Source organism: Saccoglossus kowalevskii, chromosome 6 (assembly GCF_978046115.1).
Source record: "Saccoglossus kowalevskii chromosome 6, keSacKowa6.1, whole genome shotgun sequence".
NCBI classification, from domain to species: Eukaryota; Metazoa; Hemichordata; class Enteropneusta; family Harrimaniidae; genus Saccoglossus; species Saccoglossus kowalevskii.
The window spans coordinates 38,612,719-38,628,251 of record NC_140646.1 but is presented as its reverse complement, the minus strand read 5'-3'; the positions used below and the strand labels follow the sequence as shown (position 1 = coordinate 38,628,251).

At 37.1% G+C, this 15,533-nt stretch overlaps 1 protein-coding gene across 1 annotated transcript; it reads left to right on the top strand.

The window, feature by feature from the left end:
- The first annotated feature begins 1,954 nt into the window (after nt 1–1,954).
- Nucleotides 1,955–14,387, top strand: LOC102807593 (uncharacterized). Its single transcript, XM_085500701.1, has 8 exons — nt 1,955–2,051; nt 4,537–4,658; nt 8,734–8,998; nt 9,263–9,460; nt 9,763–9,972; nt 12,225–12,353; nt 13,120–13,270; nt 14,005–14,387. Exons 1-8 carry the CDS (start codon nt 1,955–1,957, stop codon nt 14,222–14,224), a joined length of 1,392 nt encoding a protein of 463 aa, XP_085356827.1. The 3' UTR covers nt 14,225–14,387.
- Nucleotides 14,388–15,533: the final 1,146 nt, after the last annotated feature.

Here is a 15,533-nt window from a genome sequence, read left to right as displayed (position 1 = left end):
TAGTATTGTGAAGCTATGACGTTTTAATATTCCCAAATATAGTCTATCCCAGTGTTGTGAAGCTATGTTTTAATATTCCCAAATATAGTCTATCCTAGTGTTGTGAAGCTATGACGTTTTAATATTCCCAAATATAGTCTATCCTAGTGTTGTGAAGCTATGACGTTTTAATATTCCCAAATATAGTCTATCCTAGTGTTGTGAAGCTATGGCGTTTTAATATTCCCAAATATAGTCTATCCTAGTGTTGTGAAGCTATGACGTTTTAATATTCCCAAATATAGTCTATCCCAGTGTTGTGAAGCTATGACGTTTTAATATTCCCAAATATAGTCTATCCTAGTGTTGTGAAGCTATGGCGTTTTAATATTCCCAAATATAGTCTATCCTAGTGTTGTGAAGCTATGACGTTTAAATATTCCCAAATATAGTCTATCCTAGTGTTGTGAAGCTATGGCGTTTTAATATTCCCAAATATAGTCTATCCTAGTGTTGTGAAGCTATGGCGTTTTAATATTCCCAAATATAGTCTATCCTAGTGTTGTGAAGCTATGACGTTTTAATATTCCCAAATATAGTCTATCCTAGTGTTGTGAAGCTATGACGTTTTAATATTCCCAAATATAGTCTATCCTAGTGTTGTGAAGCTATGACGTTTCAACATTCATAAATATATACTATCCTCGGTACTGTTAAGCTATTGATGTCTATCGGTTATTATCTTGCGGAATCTAGGCTCAGACTAGTAATATTTATTACCAGTCTGAGGGAAAGTGATTCAATCATGTGCTCCACAGACACAACACATATTTAATTGTTTAATGCGACGCGGCTCGTTACGCGTCAAATCGTAGTGAGAGATGGGCGTGATTTCGTCATTGTTCAAGAGACGATACTATTTCGTAATGGGTAAATCCCACTGATCCTAGCATATTAGGCATACGTATGTGGTAAGTTTAAGGGGATTGCAGTATGGGATAGTTGAACCAATCAGATATATAAAGTACTTTGATTTCTATTGTAATTTCAAACATAGAATGTATCAAAGAGAATATAATTTAATCCCAGTCCCTCTGTAGATAGACCTCCAAGCTACTGCAGATAAATAGACTGTGTCTTAAATGTTTTAAATGTGAAACTGCACTGTAATTGTCGCTTATCGGTCTCAACTTGTGATGTTATCTCGCATCTTACAATCATAATTTATCGAAAACCTGAACTTCTTTTATATATTATTTTATGATATATTTCAAAATATTTTCAGCAGCATCTCCCGTTACCCAGTATTTTGAAAATATTAGCATTGCCTTTCTGCTATTTTCTAGAGATATTGATTGACAATTGATTGGTCGAATCCTTGAGATACGTTATTTCCAGATACAAATACAATTAGCCGTTGATTATAAATGGGACTTTTTACTTGACCACATATTACGTAATTGCCATGCTGCCATTGACGTAAAACTTAATAACATTTGTCACAGATTAAAAATTGGGAATTTATTCACAATTCTGGACGCACCAATCTACCGTTGTAATCGCATGCATTAGTAATGTTTGTATCAATATTATTATTATTATCATCAATAATGTACGCGTGACGTCATGTACTCTGATTGGTACGATCTACAATAAAAAACGGTCGTTGTGCAGACTGACAGAAGATCGCCCACACAAGCACCGTCAGCGGAGCTCTAACAGTCGACAGTGTTATCAAACGTATAAGATGGAATATATTGCCTTACAGGTCGTGTCACATTGCTTTGTACTGGCTGTGTTGTTTCCAGTACGCTTTGTATAGTCAGGGAATATTCACTGCATGGTACAGGACAGCGTGGATGCGTTGTTCTACACTGCATCTTGAAGTTCTTTGTATTGTAAATGCCATGATATGAACATATCAGAAAATTCGTCAGTATTTCAGTCAAAATTTTAACACAGAGCGGGATCGAAAATGACGTTATTCACTCGAGTGGTGTGGTTTACTCTGATTTTTTTCTCGTCTACGTTTTCTTTGACATCGGAAACAAATGTGTTGTTAAAGCCCAAAGGTGAGTGGAATAATATACAGTTTTAGTCACAAGCTTAAATACATTGGCATTGGCGCAGTAAATACATTGGTATTGGTGCAGTAAATACATTGGCATTGGCACAGTAAATACATTGGCATTGGTGCAGTAAATACGTTGGCATTGGCGCAGTAAATACATTGGCATTGGCACAGTAAATACATTGGCATTGGCGCAGTAAATACGTTGGCATTGGCGCAGTAAATACATTGGCATTGGCACAGTAAATACATTGGTATTGGCGCAGTAAATACATTGGCATTGGCACAGTAAATACATTGGCATTGGCGTAGTAAATACATTGGTATTGGTGCAGTAAATACATTGGCATTGGCACAGTAAATACATTGGCATTGGCGCATTGGCGCAATAAATACGTTGGCATTGGCGCAGTAAATACATTGGCATTGACACAGTAAATACGTTGGCATTGGCACAGTAAATACATTGGTATTGGCGCAGTAAATACATTGGCATTGGCACAGTAAATACATTGGCATTGGCGCAGTAAATACATTGGTATTGGCGCAGTAAATACATTGGCATTGGCACAGTAAATACATTGGCATTGGCGCAGTAAATACGTTGGCATTGGCGCAGTAAATACACTGGTATTGGCGCAGTAAATACGTTGGCATTGGCGCAGTAAATACATTGGTATTGGCGCAGTAAATACATTGGCATTGGCACAGTAAATACATTGGCATCGGCACAGTAAATACATTGGTATTGGCGCAGTAAATACATTGGCATTGGCGCAGTAAATACATTGGCATCGGCACAGTAAATACATTGGTATTGGCGCAGTAAATACATTGGTATTGGCGCAGTAAATACATTGGCGCAGTAAATACATTGGCATTGGCGCAGTAAATGCATTGGCATTGGCGCAGTAAATACATCGGCATTGGCGCAGTAAATACATTGGCATTGGCGCAGTAAATGCATTGGCATTGGCACAGTAAATACATTGGCATTGGCGCAGTAAACACATTGGCATTGGCACAGTAAATACATTGGCATTGGCGCAGTAAATACATTGGCATTGACGCAGTGAATATATAGGAATCGGCGCAGTAAATGCATTGGTATTGGCGCAGTAAATACGTTGGCATTGGCGCAGTAAATACATTGGTATTGGCGCAGTAAATACATTGGCATTGGCGCAGTAAATACGTTGGCATCGGCACAGTAAATACATTGGCATTGGCGCAGTAAATACATTGGTATTGGCGCAGTAAATACATTGGCATTGGCACAGTAAATACATTGGCATTGGCGCAGTAAATACGTTGGCATTGGCGCAGTAAATACACTGGTATTGGCGCAGTAAATACATTGGTATTGGCGCAGTAAATACATTGGCATTGGCGCAGTAAATACATTGGCATTGGCGCAGTAAATACATTGGCATTGGCGCAGTAAATACATTGGTATTGGAGCGGTAAATACATTGGCATTGGCGCAGTAAATACATTGGTATTGGCGCAGTAAATATATTGGCATTGGCGCAGTAAATATATTGGCATTGGCGCAGTAAATACATTGGCATTGGCGCAGTAAATACATTGACATTGGCGCAGTAAATACATTGGCATTGGCGCAGTAAATACATTGGCATTGGCACAGTAAACACATTGGCATTGGCACAGTAAATACATTGGCATTGGCGCAGTAAATGCGATGGCATTGGCGCAATAAATACATTGGCATTGGCACAGTAAATACATTGGCATTGGCACAGTAAATACATTGGCATTGGCGCAGTAAATACATTGGCATTGGCGCAGTAAATACATTGGCATTGGCGCAGTAAATACATTGGCGTTGGCGCAGTAAATACATTGGTATTGGCGCAGTAAATACATTGGCATTGGCGCAGTAAATGCATTGGCATTGGCGCAGTAAATACATTGGCATTGGCGCAGTAAATACATCGGCATTGGCGCAGTAAATATATTGGCATTGGCGCAGTAAATGCATTGGCATTGGCACAGTAAATACATTGGCATTGGCGCAGTAAACACATTGGCATTGGCACAGTAAATACATTGGCATTGGCGCAGTAAATACATTGGCATTGGCGCAGTGAATATATAGGCATCGGCGCAGTAAATGCATTGGCATGATTACGTTGCACGCATAGAGTGTAGTTGTCAAATGATGTTTGGGATTGGATTATTTCAACAACAGCAATAATATTGATACTGTACTTCGGCCATGTTTTCCATCAGTTAGCATATAAACAGTTTCTTTCAATTTATTTATAATGATCGGTAGAATCAGTAAGTAATTATAGTTTAATGAAGATTCATCATTCTCTACACGGTTCCACAGCAATATTACAGCATTTTACAATCAAGAGTTATCTTTAAAGACAATGACGTATGAAGACAATATATTTAATGGATGGGTATATTTTAGGATATTTATCATGATATATCAAGTATGTCCCTTTATTTTGTAGATTCTTGTCGAAATGAATCCACCGTTCTGAGTGGAGAGAATGGTTTAATAACGGTTTACAACGCTGTTGCCAAACGAAACTGTGTTTTTCTCATCTCTGTGCCTGAGCGCCGTTACATTGAGGTAACGTACGTGTTCTGAGTTTACTGTTATTGTATGCGTGTCCTTGCCTGCAATTAAGCACTGCTTCAAACACATGTTTTGTTACAATCGTCGAAAGGTGTGAATAGCAATTTCCATGTAATTTCACTCTGCTTAGTTTATGGTTTACTGCACAGGAAGCAATAGTTTATCTTCCCAGAGTCCCTCGCTATTAGTGACCATTTAAGTGCCTTTTGTACGCGCCGCATTCACAGGTTGTCTCCGCAACACCAACATTAATGACCTCTTTTCGATTTTCCGAAAAGCAAAAATTAAAAAAAAACGCGTTTTTGTATATTCGGAAGTCAGACTGAGGTTGCCAAGCAACGATAATAACTTGAAAATATCAGAATTATGTTCCACAGTCAATACCGCTTATAATGTGTTGGTTAGTTGTACACTGCAAAGTCGTTTGATTTAGATATGCAAATGAATCACAGAACAATACAGACTCCATTGCCACAACCATATGGATAAATGTTAAGCGGTTGCCTGGATGCAAAAATATCATTTTATTAAAATCCTACCGTTTGAGAATACTCACATGTAGCCTGACAAATCCACTTAACATACCCTACTGCGCAGACTCACACACCCAACAGTTTTATACACAATATAGCAGTAATGACGTAATATAGCAAAAGTCATTGAACCGAAGATAACACAATTATAATCACTCTACATAGCTTAAGAAAACTAGAAAATAGTCTTTTTTTGAATAAAATATCAGTTTGTTCAAAAATAGTATACACACTGTGTATGTAACATAAAACTGATTAAAGGGAATTTGAATGCAGCACTGTGTTTAAGAGTGATTGCCGATACATGCTGGGGGTGACATGCAGAACATGTCAAAATGCTCGTCAATTATTGGCGCCCTCAGGCGATCACACTATAATTTATAAAATATATGTGTTTTCAGGGGGAATTGACTTCTTTATTGCACATAGATGTTGACATGTAACGTGAAAACTAATAACCGGGCAATGGCACAGAAATATGATATGATATGATATGATATGATATGATATGATATGATATGATATGATATGATATGATATGATATGATATGATATGATATGATATGATATGATATGCCCTCAGCGGCATGAGTTATTATAGACAGGGACAAACGGCTCCCCGGGGATCGGGCAGAGTAACGGAAGCCCAATCGGAAGAGAATGGAACTGAGTCTAGCATGTAAGCCTTAGTTGTTCAATGTCATTTAACCGTTATTGATCTATTTTACGGTATTATAATAAACTTCATTATGACAAAATAGAACCAATTCCTGATGGTTTCACGTAATTATTTTGTATTTGTTAGACCGCAGTGTTTATTGCTTTAGTTACTGAATTTACAGCTATCAATGTCTGATGTTTTTGAACTCGTAGAATTTCAATATTTTCATCAGGATGATGTATCAATGTTCATATCATAATGCTTGATCTGTTGACAAACAGTGAAGCATCAAATAATTCGAATACAATTAAAACTAATAAGTTGATATAAATGTGCCTGGTTGTCATTATGAACGAAGTAAAATTAACAGAAAGTTAATTTGGAATAAGTACACATAATTTCACACTGCGTGGTTTTAAATTTATGAGATGGGAAAACAGTTGACCTTGGCGTTCAAAGGATTAAACCATAATATCAAAGAAAGAACTCCTGTATGCTGGCGGTATTATAGGAATGGATTTTAATATATTTTGATATCCGTAATTTATTACCATCGTAAATAAATATTATGAGGGCATATAAAAGAAAAAATCTGACTAAAATTGATAGGTTTCCACATATGTTTTTTTTTTTTTTACAAATACTGAGTCTAGTTGCAGAGAGCTGTGTACACATTTTAGAAAACTTACAATTTTTTAGAATTATAGTTTATATTTCACTGCTTTTAGGTAATTTGGTTTCAATGCTGTAAAATAGAAGGAATTAGTTAATTATTGATCAATAAAGAAACTATATTTTGTAATTTTTCACCCTGTATGCACAAATTAGAGATAAAATAAGGGAGTTGTTAGTATATGAACCAATAGTAAAACATGGTTTCAAATGGTATATGACTTCTTATCAATATTTCTTGAAAAAATAATATGAGGACTCCAACCTTGTTTACGCCAGTCTTTTCAATATTAGGTTGGATAATTTTAACTAATAAGTAGGCTTTTGTTGTCCACGTAGCGTCAAACAGCACCACAACTGTCGTACTTCGTCGTGGTTAACGTGGGTCCCAAACATGGTGGATATCATATTAATCATATTTTTTTTTTAGATTCGGCTACCCCTTCTAAATTCTATTGGTTCCACTCCAATCAAAATACCTACTGATAAAAATAACTTTACAAGTCACACAATGTCGTATGTATCTGCTCATTCAATAGCTTGGCATTCAACGATACAGTATACTTCATTTTTGAAGATTTTCATTAATAAATTTGCATTTTAATTTGAATGTAAGTAGTAGTATTGTATGAAATTAATCTGCCATATGTTTTTATTTGTGGTGTTTACTGAAGCTAGTATGCAATTACCTATATAGTGAGTATTCACTTTCGTTGTCTGTAGATTGTCACCACACTCGTTCAACAACTACGCGTACGTAATATATTATACTAACCATGCGCATTATGCTATCCAGGGGAATTTTGTGTATTCACCATGAATTTTAACACATACCCGACATATCCGCCTTTACCAAATATCCCGGGCCAACTTGAAATACACACATGCTAAATTCTGTGCCGTTATAATAATCCGAGACAGGTAAAAAAAAAATTGGGGGGGGGGGGTAAACAAATTATGAACTTAGGAGGTCTCTTTAAAGTCATTAGCGATTTTCTTAATATTTGGGTACGTACAAGATTCTCTTTTGCATGTCATCATCTTCTAGTAACCATGACAACGCCCATGGCAACCATGCTTAAAAGTGTTGTTTTTCATAATATAATAAGAATAACATGGAACAACATAGCATATGTACTATGAGTCACTGTTCTTAAGTACATAAGTTTGGAAGGATATGGTGGTCACGTGACTTCATTAGTATGCATAATGCATATTACAAACCATTTTAGATACAGGTATTCTTCCTCGTGGGTAATCAACATTCATCACGGGAGGGAGGTTGGCGTGTCTATAGTTACCAAGCTAACGTCCATAGCAACCAACAACAAAACAGCATGTTTGGAAAACATAACATTTATTATAGTGAGTATACTTTTGACACCAGGTGGACATGCCCTATCAACCACTGGCATATACTTAGCAACGTGGGTTCAATAGCCTATAGGCCCGAGCCGACCATTGCTGCTCGCAGTTATATTTCGTGAATAAAACTGATTTTTTTCTCCATGTGTAAGACGCTTATCAGATTGTACAGTTGAAAATTGAGCAGTTTTAAGATTTCGTTTTTCAATACGCCTTTCATATATGCCGCGTCCTCTGTGACGATTCTGTGACGTCAAATGTCGCTCGTCATGTAGCTCGTCTTTGAACATATAAAAAATCTTTAAAAACATATTGTATAGGCGGACACCAACAGATAAAAAAAATCGCCACGCCGTTCTTTATACCAATTTACGTCATAGAAGCATTTCGTCGCTAGAGGGCGGAAGTTATGGGGACGAAGTATTATCGATCTCGTTATTTTGTTCACAATAAAATGTTTACATAGGCAATATGAAACGCATCCTGCCGAGAACAAATGCTTTCCGAACCGATCTCACTATTTGTGTTAACTGAAAACGTGACATTTTCATTTATATTGAGTCGTACTAGATTGGTATTCACATGATTCTATGGTGTACTGCTTTCTATTTCATTTTTTAATTCCGAACACGTATAAAGTTATTCTACTTGTGTGAACAAATACAGAGAAATTGAACAGAAAGCGCCAATTATTAAATCGTTGGCATGGCAACTCTGACAGTCACGTATGAGTGTGTATAAATATAACATTCTTTCTTTTCAAATTAGAAGAAGTCTGTATTCTCGTATTTTATTCTCTGTTTCTTCCTTCCGAAAAATCATTTTTTTTTCGTTTCAGATCAACAATATCGAATTTCAGAACAGTGATCAGTCGTGTGCCCAGCAGCATGTCGCACTATATGATGGCGAGAACGAGCACTCGCCGTTGATGGCGCGGTTCTGTCGTGATCAGCATGTGCACCCTCCAAATATCGGATTTGCGTCAAGCGGAAGACACGTGTACCTTGTTGTAACGCAGGGAGGTGTGACAGGGAATCTAACTACGTTTTACTTTCAAACATCATATAAGATATGGCGGAAACCGCCACCCGTGCCCTTTGCATGTGAGTATCTGTAGGAATCTCAAACTAGCCATGCGTCAAGATATCGTAATAATGTAATCAAATATCCATAACTAGTGTCAACATAATAAAGAATAAAGCTTCTCTTTATATTTGCTACTTTCAGCATCCTAGTAGTAAGCACTGGCATAGTCACGTGCACTGGGCATACTTACTGTGTAGATTTACGATACACTGCCCTCTAGTGACATGCATGAATTATCATTGTTCGTGTGGAATGATTTTGTTATCCTATATATATTGCAGTATGCACGGACTATGATGGAATTAGATCGCCCTCTAGCGTACGTGGTGGATTAATTACTGCCCATGATGGCTATCCTCAGCCATACAACTCAGCTAATACGTCATGCAATCTTTCTATTACTGGAACTGATCCAGACGAAAGGATTTATTTAAATTTCATGGAAATGTCCACACATGGGAATGGTAAGATAATACAAAGTGAGACAATAGTATAGTTTATCGAGTTCTTGTCTGTACATTTACAATAAGTAGCACCCTCTTGTGCCGGAGTGTCTCTATGACGTAGATATAAGAACGTCTTTCACGGTGTCAAATCGAAACAACATTACTTACACCCACCCCGCCATTTGACCGTCTTTCCAGGGTGTTCCATATTTTCTTCTATCAAACAAGAACGACGCCATCTTTAAAAAAAAAAACGTTCACGTTTTGCAAATCACCTTGCAATAAGTTCTGTTAGAAAACAGATAATTAACCATTGTTGTGTGATTGCTATTCAGAAAAAGAGAATTCTGGTTGCCTCCTTGTTACCAACGACGATCCATCTTCGCCACCAAATATTGTAGGAAAGTTTTGTGGAGGAGTCGCATTCAATAATATCACACCAAAGTCTTCCAATTTGGTTCTTACACTCACAAGTCGTTCATCTGACTCAACCTCAACCTGGAGTGTGGACTTTTTAGCAGCGTTTACAATATATTATATTGCAGGTAAGAATGTCTACCAAAACCGACTAAATTCAAGACACTGTCAAATGCATGTATCCATGGAAACAACTTTATGTGGTATTCGACATCAATAAATTTCACTTTTATGATTCACTAGGGCTATAGACCTTAAAAGTTCTATTTTGAAAACTGGGATGGGCTGGGGGACTTGGGGTCCAAAAAATCACACCATCTATGTTAATCACGACAGTTTGTGCTCACTTAGTCATGGTATTAAGCAAATGAGTGAATAAACACCCTCTGAACGCCATAATTTGTCTCGCAAAAATGTTGGTGCCAAATTTGTCATATTTTATGTGTTATCTTGCTTTTCATTTCTTGTTTAATTTTGGGCCAAATAAACTTCATTTACCATCTTAATATATTTTATGAGACAAGGACAAATTTATGCAGATTTCATGATTTTTTGAAAGGTGATAACAGTTGGCTGGCCTTCGAAGGATTAAAATATCAATTTCTATAACAATTGTGACTCAAATCAACAACAATATTCGGAATATTTGGCTTTCATGTGTAAATAATAATATTAACTCGGCGACTTAACCGCCGCACATTGGTTGATTCTTATTTTAAAATTATAGCAACAAAATCGTTAATTTGGAAATAATTAATCAGTGTTTATTCGTACATTCGCTACTTTTTAACTGTCAGTTGACAACAATGTTAAAACATTGCGATTCCAAATCCAATGGATATTTTATCGCCTTTATTGACCACAAATGAGAAACAAATCGAAGGATTCCAGGACCCTCGTCAAAACCTTGTCAGTGTTGTTTTCCATATGACATCCCTTTGGGTGATTTATTTTTATATTCCCATCAATAATTTCATATGCGATTTCAAATTCCGGACCCATCCATACATTTCACAACAACAACAACAACAACAACAACACAATGAATTATTACTTATGGTCCTAAGTACGATATGCCGGCAACCTGTGGATGGCTAGTATGAGCGAGCACACGGTATATCTCATGATATGCCGGCAACCTATGGAAGGCTAGTATGAGCGAGCACACGGTATATCTCACGATATGCCGACAACCTATGGAAGGCAAGTATGAGCGAGCACACGGTATATCTAAAGATATGCCGACAACCTGTGGAAAGCTCGTATGAGCGAGGCGAGTGGGACACAATTTTCTAAGAACTGATTAACGGCAAGAAAAACCAAAAAAATCGACATATTCAAACTAAAATACAAATAAAAATAGTATAAAGGGTTATATATAAAAAAAAAAAAATATATTAAAAAAAAAAAATGGAGCCTCATACCTACATCGGATTTTAATCAGATTGGATGGCTAGTATGAGCGAGCACACAGTATATCTCATGATATGCCGGCAACCTATGGATGGCTAGTATGAGCGAGCACACGGTATATCTCATGATATGCCGGCAACCTGTGGATGGCTAGTATGAGCGAGCACACGGTATATCTCACGATATGCCGACAACCTATGGATGGCTAGTATGAGCGAGCACACGGTATATCTCACGATATGGCTAGTATGAGCGAGCACACGGTATATCTCACGATATGCCGACAACCTATGGAAGGCTAGTATGAGCGAGCACACGGTATATCTCACGATATGGCTAGTATGAGCGAGCACACGGTATATCTCACGATATGCCGACAATCTATGGATGGCTAGAATGAGCGAGCACACAGTATATCTCACGATATGCCGACAACCTATGGAAGGCTAGTATGAGCGAGTACACGGTATATCTCACGATATGGCTAGTATGAGTGAGCATACAGTATATCTCACGATATGCCGACAACCTATGGAAGGCTAGAATGAGCGAGCACACGGTATATCTCACGATATGCCGACAACCTATGGAAGGCTAGAATGAGCGAGCACACGGTATATCTCACGATATATCGACAACCTATGGAAGGCTAGTATGAGCGAGCACACAGTATATCTCACGATATATCGACAACCTATGGAAGGCTAGTATGAGCGAGCACACGGTATATCTCACGATATATCGACAACCTATGGAAGGCTAGTATGAGCGAGCACACGGTATATCTCACGATATGCCGACAACATGTGGATGGCTACTATGAGCGAGCACACGGTATATCTCACGATATGCCGACAACCTGTGGATGGCTAGTATGAACGAGCACACGGTATATCTCACGATATATCGACAACCTATGGAAGGCTAGTATGAGCGAGCACACAGTATATCTCTTTGTGTTTTATAGATCCTGTTACTGGTCACTGTAAAAATGGAAGCAACGATTTTCAGTGTCGTAATGATTGGTGCGTTGCACGCTGGATGAGATGTGACGGGTCATATCACTGCTCCGACCATTCAGATGAAGACTTCTGTGGTAATATTTTATTACCCATTCCCGACAAAATCAAAATGCCCAAAACATTTTTGCGCGGTGGATTCAAATTTTTCAATGTAATTTTCAGGGTTGCTCTGATGGTGGCAGACGAGTAATACTTTCACTTCGCAGTGTTTGTTGTGTCAAGTAAATTTCTTAGAATAAAAACATTTTATGAACCAGACTTAAATCTGATATATGTACAATATTGATTATGATTTAGAATCAGTTGTAATTTAAACATCTGGTTCTGAAATTTATGATTCGCTAAATATCTATTTTAGTATTATTTGACATGGACGTGGGACGATTAGGAAAATAATCTTTGTCTGGTTTATACTAGTGATTTAATAGAATTTTTAAAACTCATATATAACTGCACAGTTGGTGCAAAGCGGCATGGTATAACGTTACGAGTAACGATATACTTAATAAGTTTCGTGCATTGTCGTCATATATATGAACGATACAGTGATTTACTGGGGGAGGGAGGGAGGGAGGGAGGGAGGGAGGGTGCATATGAAGAGATGTATCTAGCTTCAGATAGATAAACGAATAAAAAAATGCTCCAAGATGTTGAGTTGCGAAACAACTAGTTTCAATCTAATCGCATGTCACAGGATGACGTCTATACCATAATTTGTCTAATTTCAGCAGTATAGAAAACTATACAGTAAACTGTTGTATTTCCGTTGATATTAGTAATTAGCTATATTACTATCGATTGTTGTGGATTTTTTTACTAATCACAGACGTTTTTCTTTAGATATGATGCCAGCTACATCGTACGTTGCCATTTTGTCTGGCACCGGATTAGGTTTACTCGGAGTTTGGAGCTTTATAATGGTGCTGTTATTTGTTCGTTCCAGTGGGGCTAGAGAAGCGCAATTCAGTTACTGTGGTCGTCGTAAGCAAAGGTGAGATGATCAACATGGTTACTATCACCAAACTTGCGTAAATATATTATATTTTTGAAGCACCGTATTTAAATTGCATATATTTGTCAAGTAACATAATATTCGATTGAAGATCGTTTACTGTAAATTCCTAACTCCCAGATTGTATGGTGGTCATCATTACAACAAAACTATATGCAAATAAGAATACTATCTGTATTGCATCCTTAGAAATACAACTGTTCTATCGATTTATAACAATATGCATATAAATAAATAAATAAATATAAAAGAACAAAGTTAATATGTTACTTTAGAAAACATGTTAACGTTTTAGAACATATTTTATTCAGCATGAACGGCACTCGATTCACTTTATGTCGCAATTACCGGCACCTGCATTCTCTAGTCTCTTTTATTGTATACACTTCGTACGTCTATCGTACATCTGTCAATAACGATTAATTTTTAAATTCCGGAAGGCCAATGAACTCTCTTGTAAATAATTGAAGTAATGAAATCATGTTCAATATCTTGATCACGTGATTCGTAACTCGTGAAGGGAATTTATAGGTTTGTAAACTGTGAAAAATATACGACAAATAGATGGACTTACATATCATTGAGGTAAAAAATAAGAAGTAGGGTCAGGTGTTTCGAAAGAAGTGTATAATCAAGTGACACCTCCGCGAATTTTTTGTTCGGTGAGTGTCATTCACCAACTGTATTAAACAAATATTTCCCTTTCTTTACAGATCAAATCGTTCGTGGAATAGTAACCATGGTAATACAAAAAGCGGCGATAACGAGTCATGTGCGTATAATTGCAATGAGAATGGGAACAAGTTACACGTAGTACCCGCGCCCAGTGAACGTTCTTTACTGACACAAAACAACGTTCTTGTTTGTGAGAAGCCTGGCATGTCAGCTTCCATTTCATGCCTTGATATCTTGGAGGAGGAGGGAATACTGTGAACACACGTATCACAACACAACATTTTGTTTACAGCACACCCAGATAACATTTCAATTTTATCTAGTTTTGTGTACTTTCTATGCCACAAATATTTGTCTGGATTTGAATTTTATCCATTGTGATGCTTTTTGTATTAAAATAATAGCGGTCTTGGTACGTAAACACATGAGAGTCATTAATGTTTGGGATTATGCGTAGTTGCAGACGATCAACTTAAAACGACACAAACTTAAAACCGGCACGATTTGCTGACGACAACTGTCGTGTAGAAGACAACGACAACAAGTATGATTTGATAATTATCACAGCCATCGTTGATTTGAAATCCATTACCGGATAGAGGTTTTATTGTATAGTCGATTGCCGCTTAGTAATCTACTCAAAACATTGTTTTTACTGACGCTCAACTGCATTCTCCTTCCCAGAGCACCTTGCTGTTAGAACACAGTATATATTTGTAGAAATAGAGCTCTGCGTGGGTGCCTGGGTAGACTGCGGATAGTATTGACGTTCTGAGAACAGCAATTCAGTATCGACGAAAACATATATTTATTGATGTTGTTGTTGTTCGATACTCCATACAGTAGACCAAATTCGGTTATGATTTATCATAAATTTAAAATGTTTCGATTGCGGGACACAAAACAGTATTCGTTTGATAAAAAATCAAAACTACTAATACGCATGTGCAATGATTGTTATTGTACGTACCAAATACGCATCCACATACGTATTGGAGAATTTCAGTGTTTCATAAACGAATGTCAAAACGAACAACGATTTCATGCCACGATAAATGATAATCCATTGTAGTCATCAACTAGCAGTATTAAAGAACAATACTGAAATTAAATGTTTATCTTTAATAGGAAATATATACTAACAACATGGTGTGCATTCGATTTGCACTCAGACAGCCATTTGAGATTTGATGATTGGTTTGATTGGTCATTATTGATACAGAGGCTCTAGCAAAACGCGTAACCATAATCATGATTCATTTTTATCACGCTTTTATTTAATTTTACAAAATGACAACACCAAATATGAGTGAAAAATCACACGAAATAACAGAAACTATGTTGTCACAAAATATGTTTGCATGCCACTAGCAAATTTGTTGACGACCTTTCCATATTTGTATATAAAGCCGCTAGTCTTATGAACTTGATCTTTAATAATGTTGATAATAACGGCTCAAAGAATTATTATTATGGATAACACTCAAGATCGTGATTGGCTAATCACGACCATGACTGAAACAAACTCATCCTTGCGTATATAGGACGCAGACCTATGTCACAGTGC

Excerpts from the sequence above, each read along its gene's own strand:
- LOC102807593 (XM_085500701.1), top strand. The coding sequence starts at position 1,955 with ATGACGTTATTCACTCGAGTGGTGTGGTTTACTCTGATTTTTTTCTCG. Across the intron at positions 9,973-12,224 it reads TACAATATATTATATTGCAG|ATCCTGTTACTGGTCACTGT; the intron begins GTAAGAATGTCT and ends TGTGTTTTATAG. Across the intron at positions 13,271-14,004 it reads TGTGGTCGTCGTAAGCAAAG|ATCAAATCGTTCGTGGAATA; the intron begins GTGAGATGATCA and ends CTTTCTTTACAG.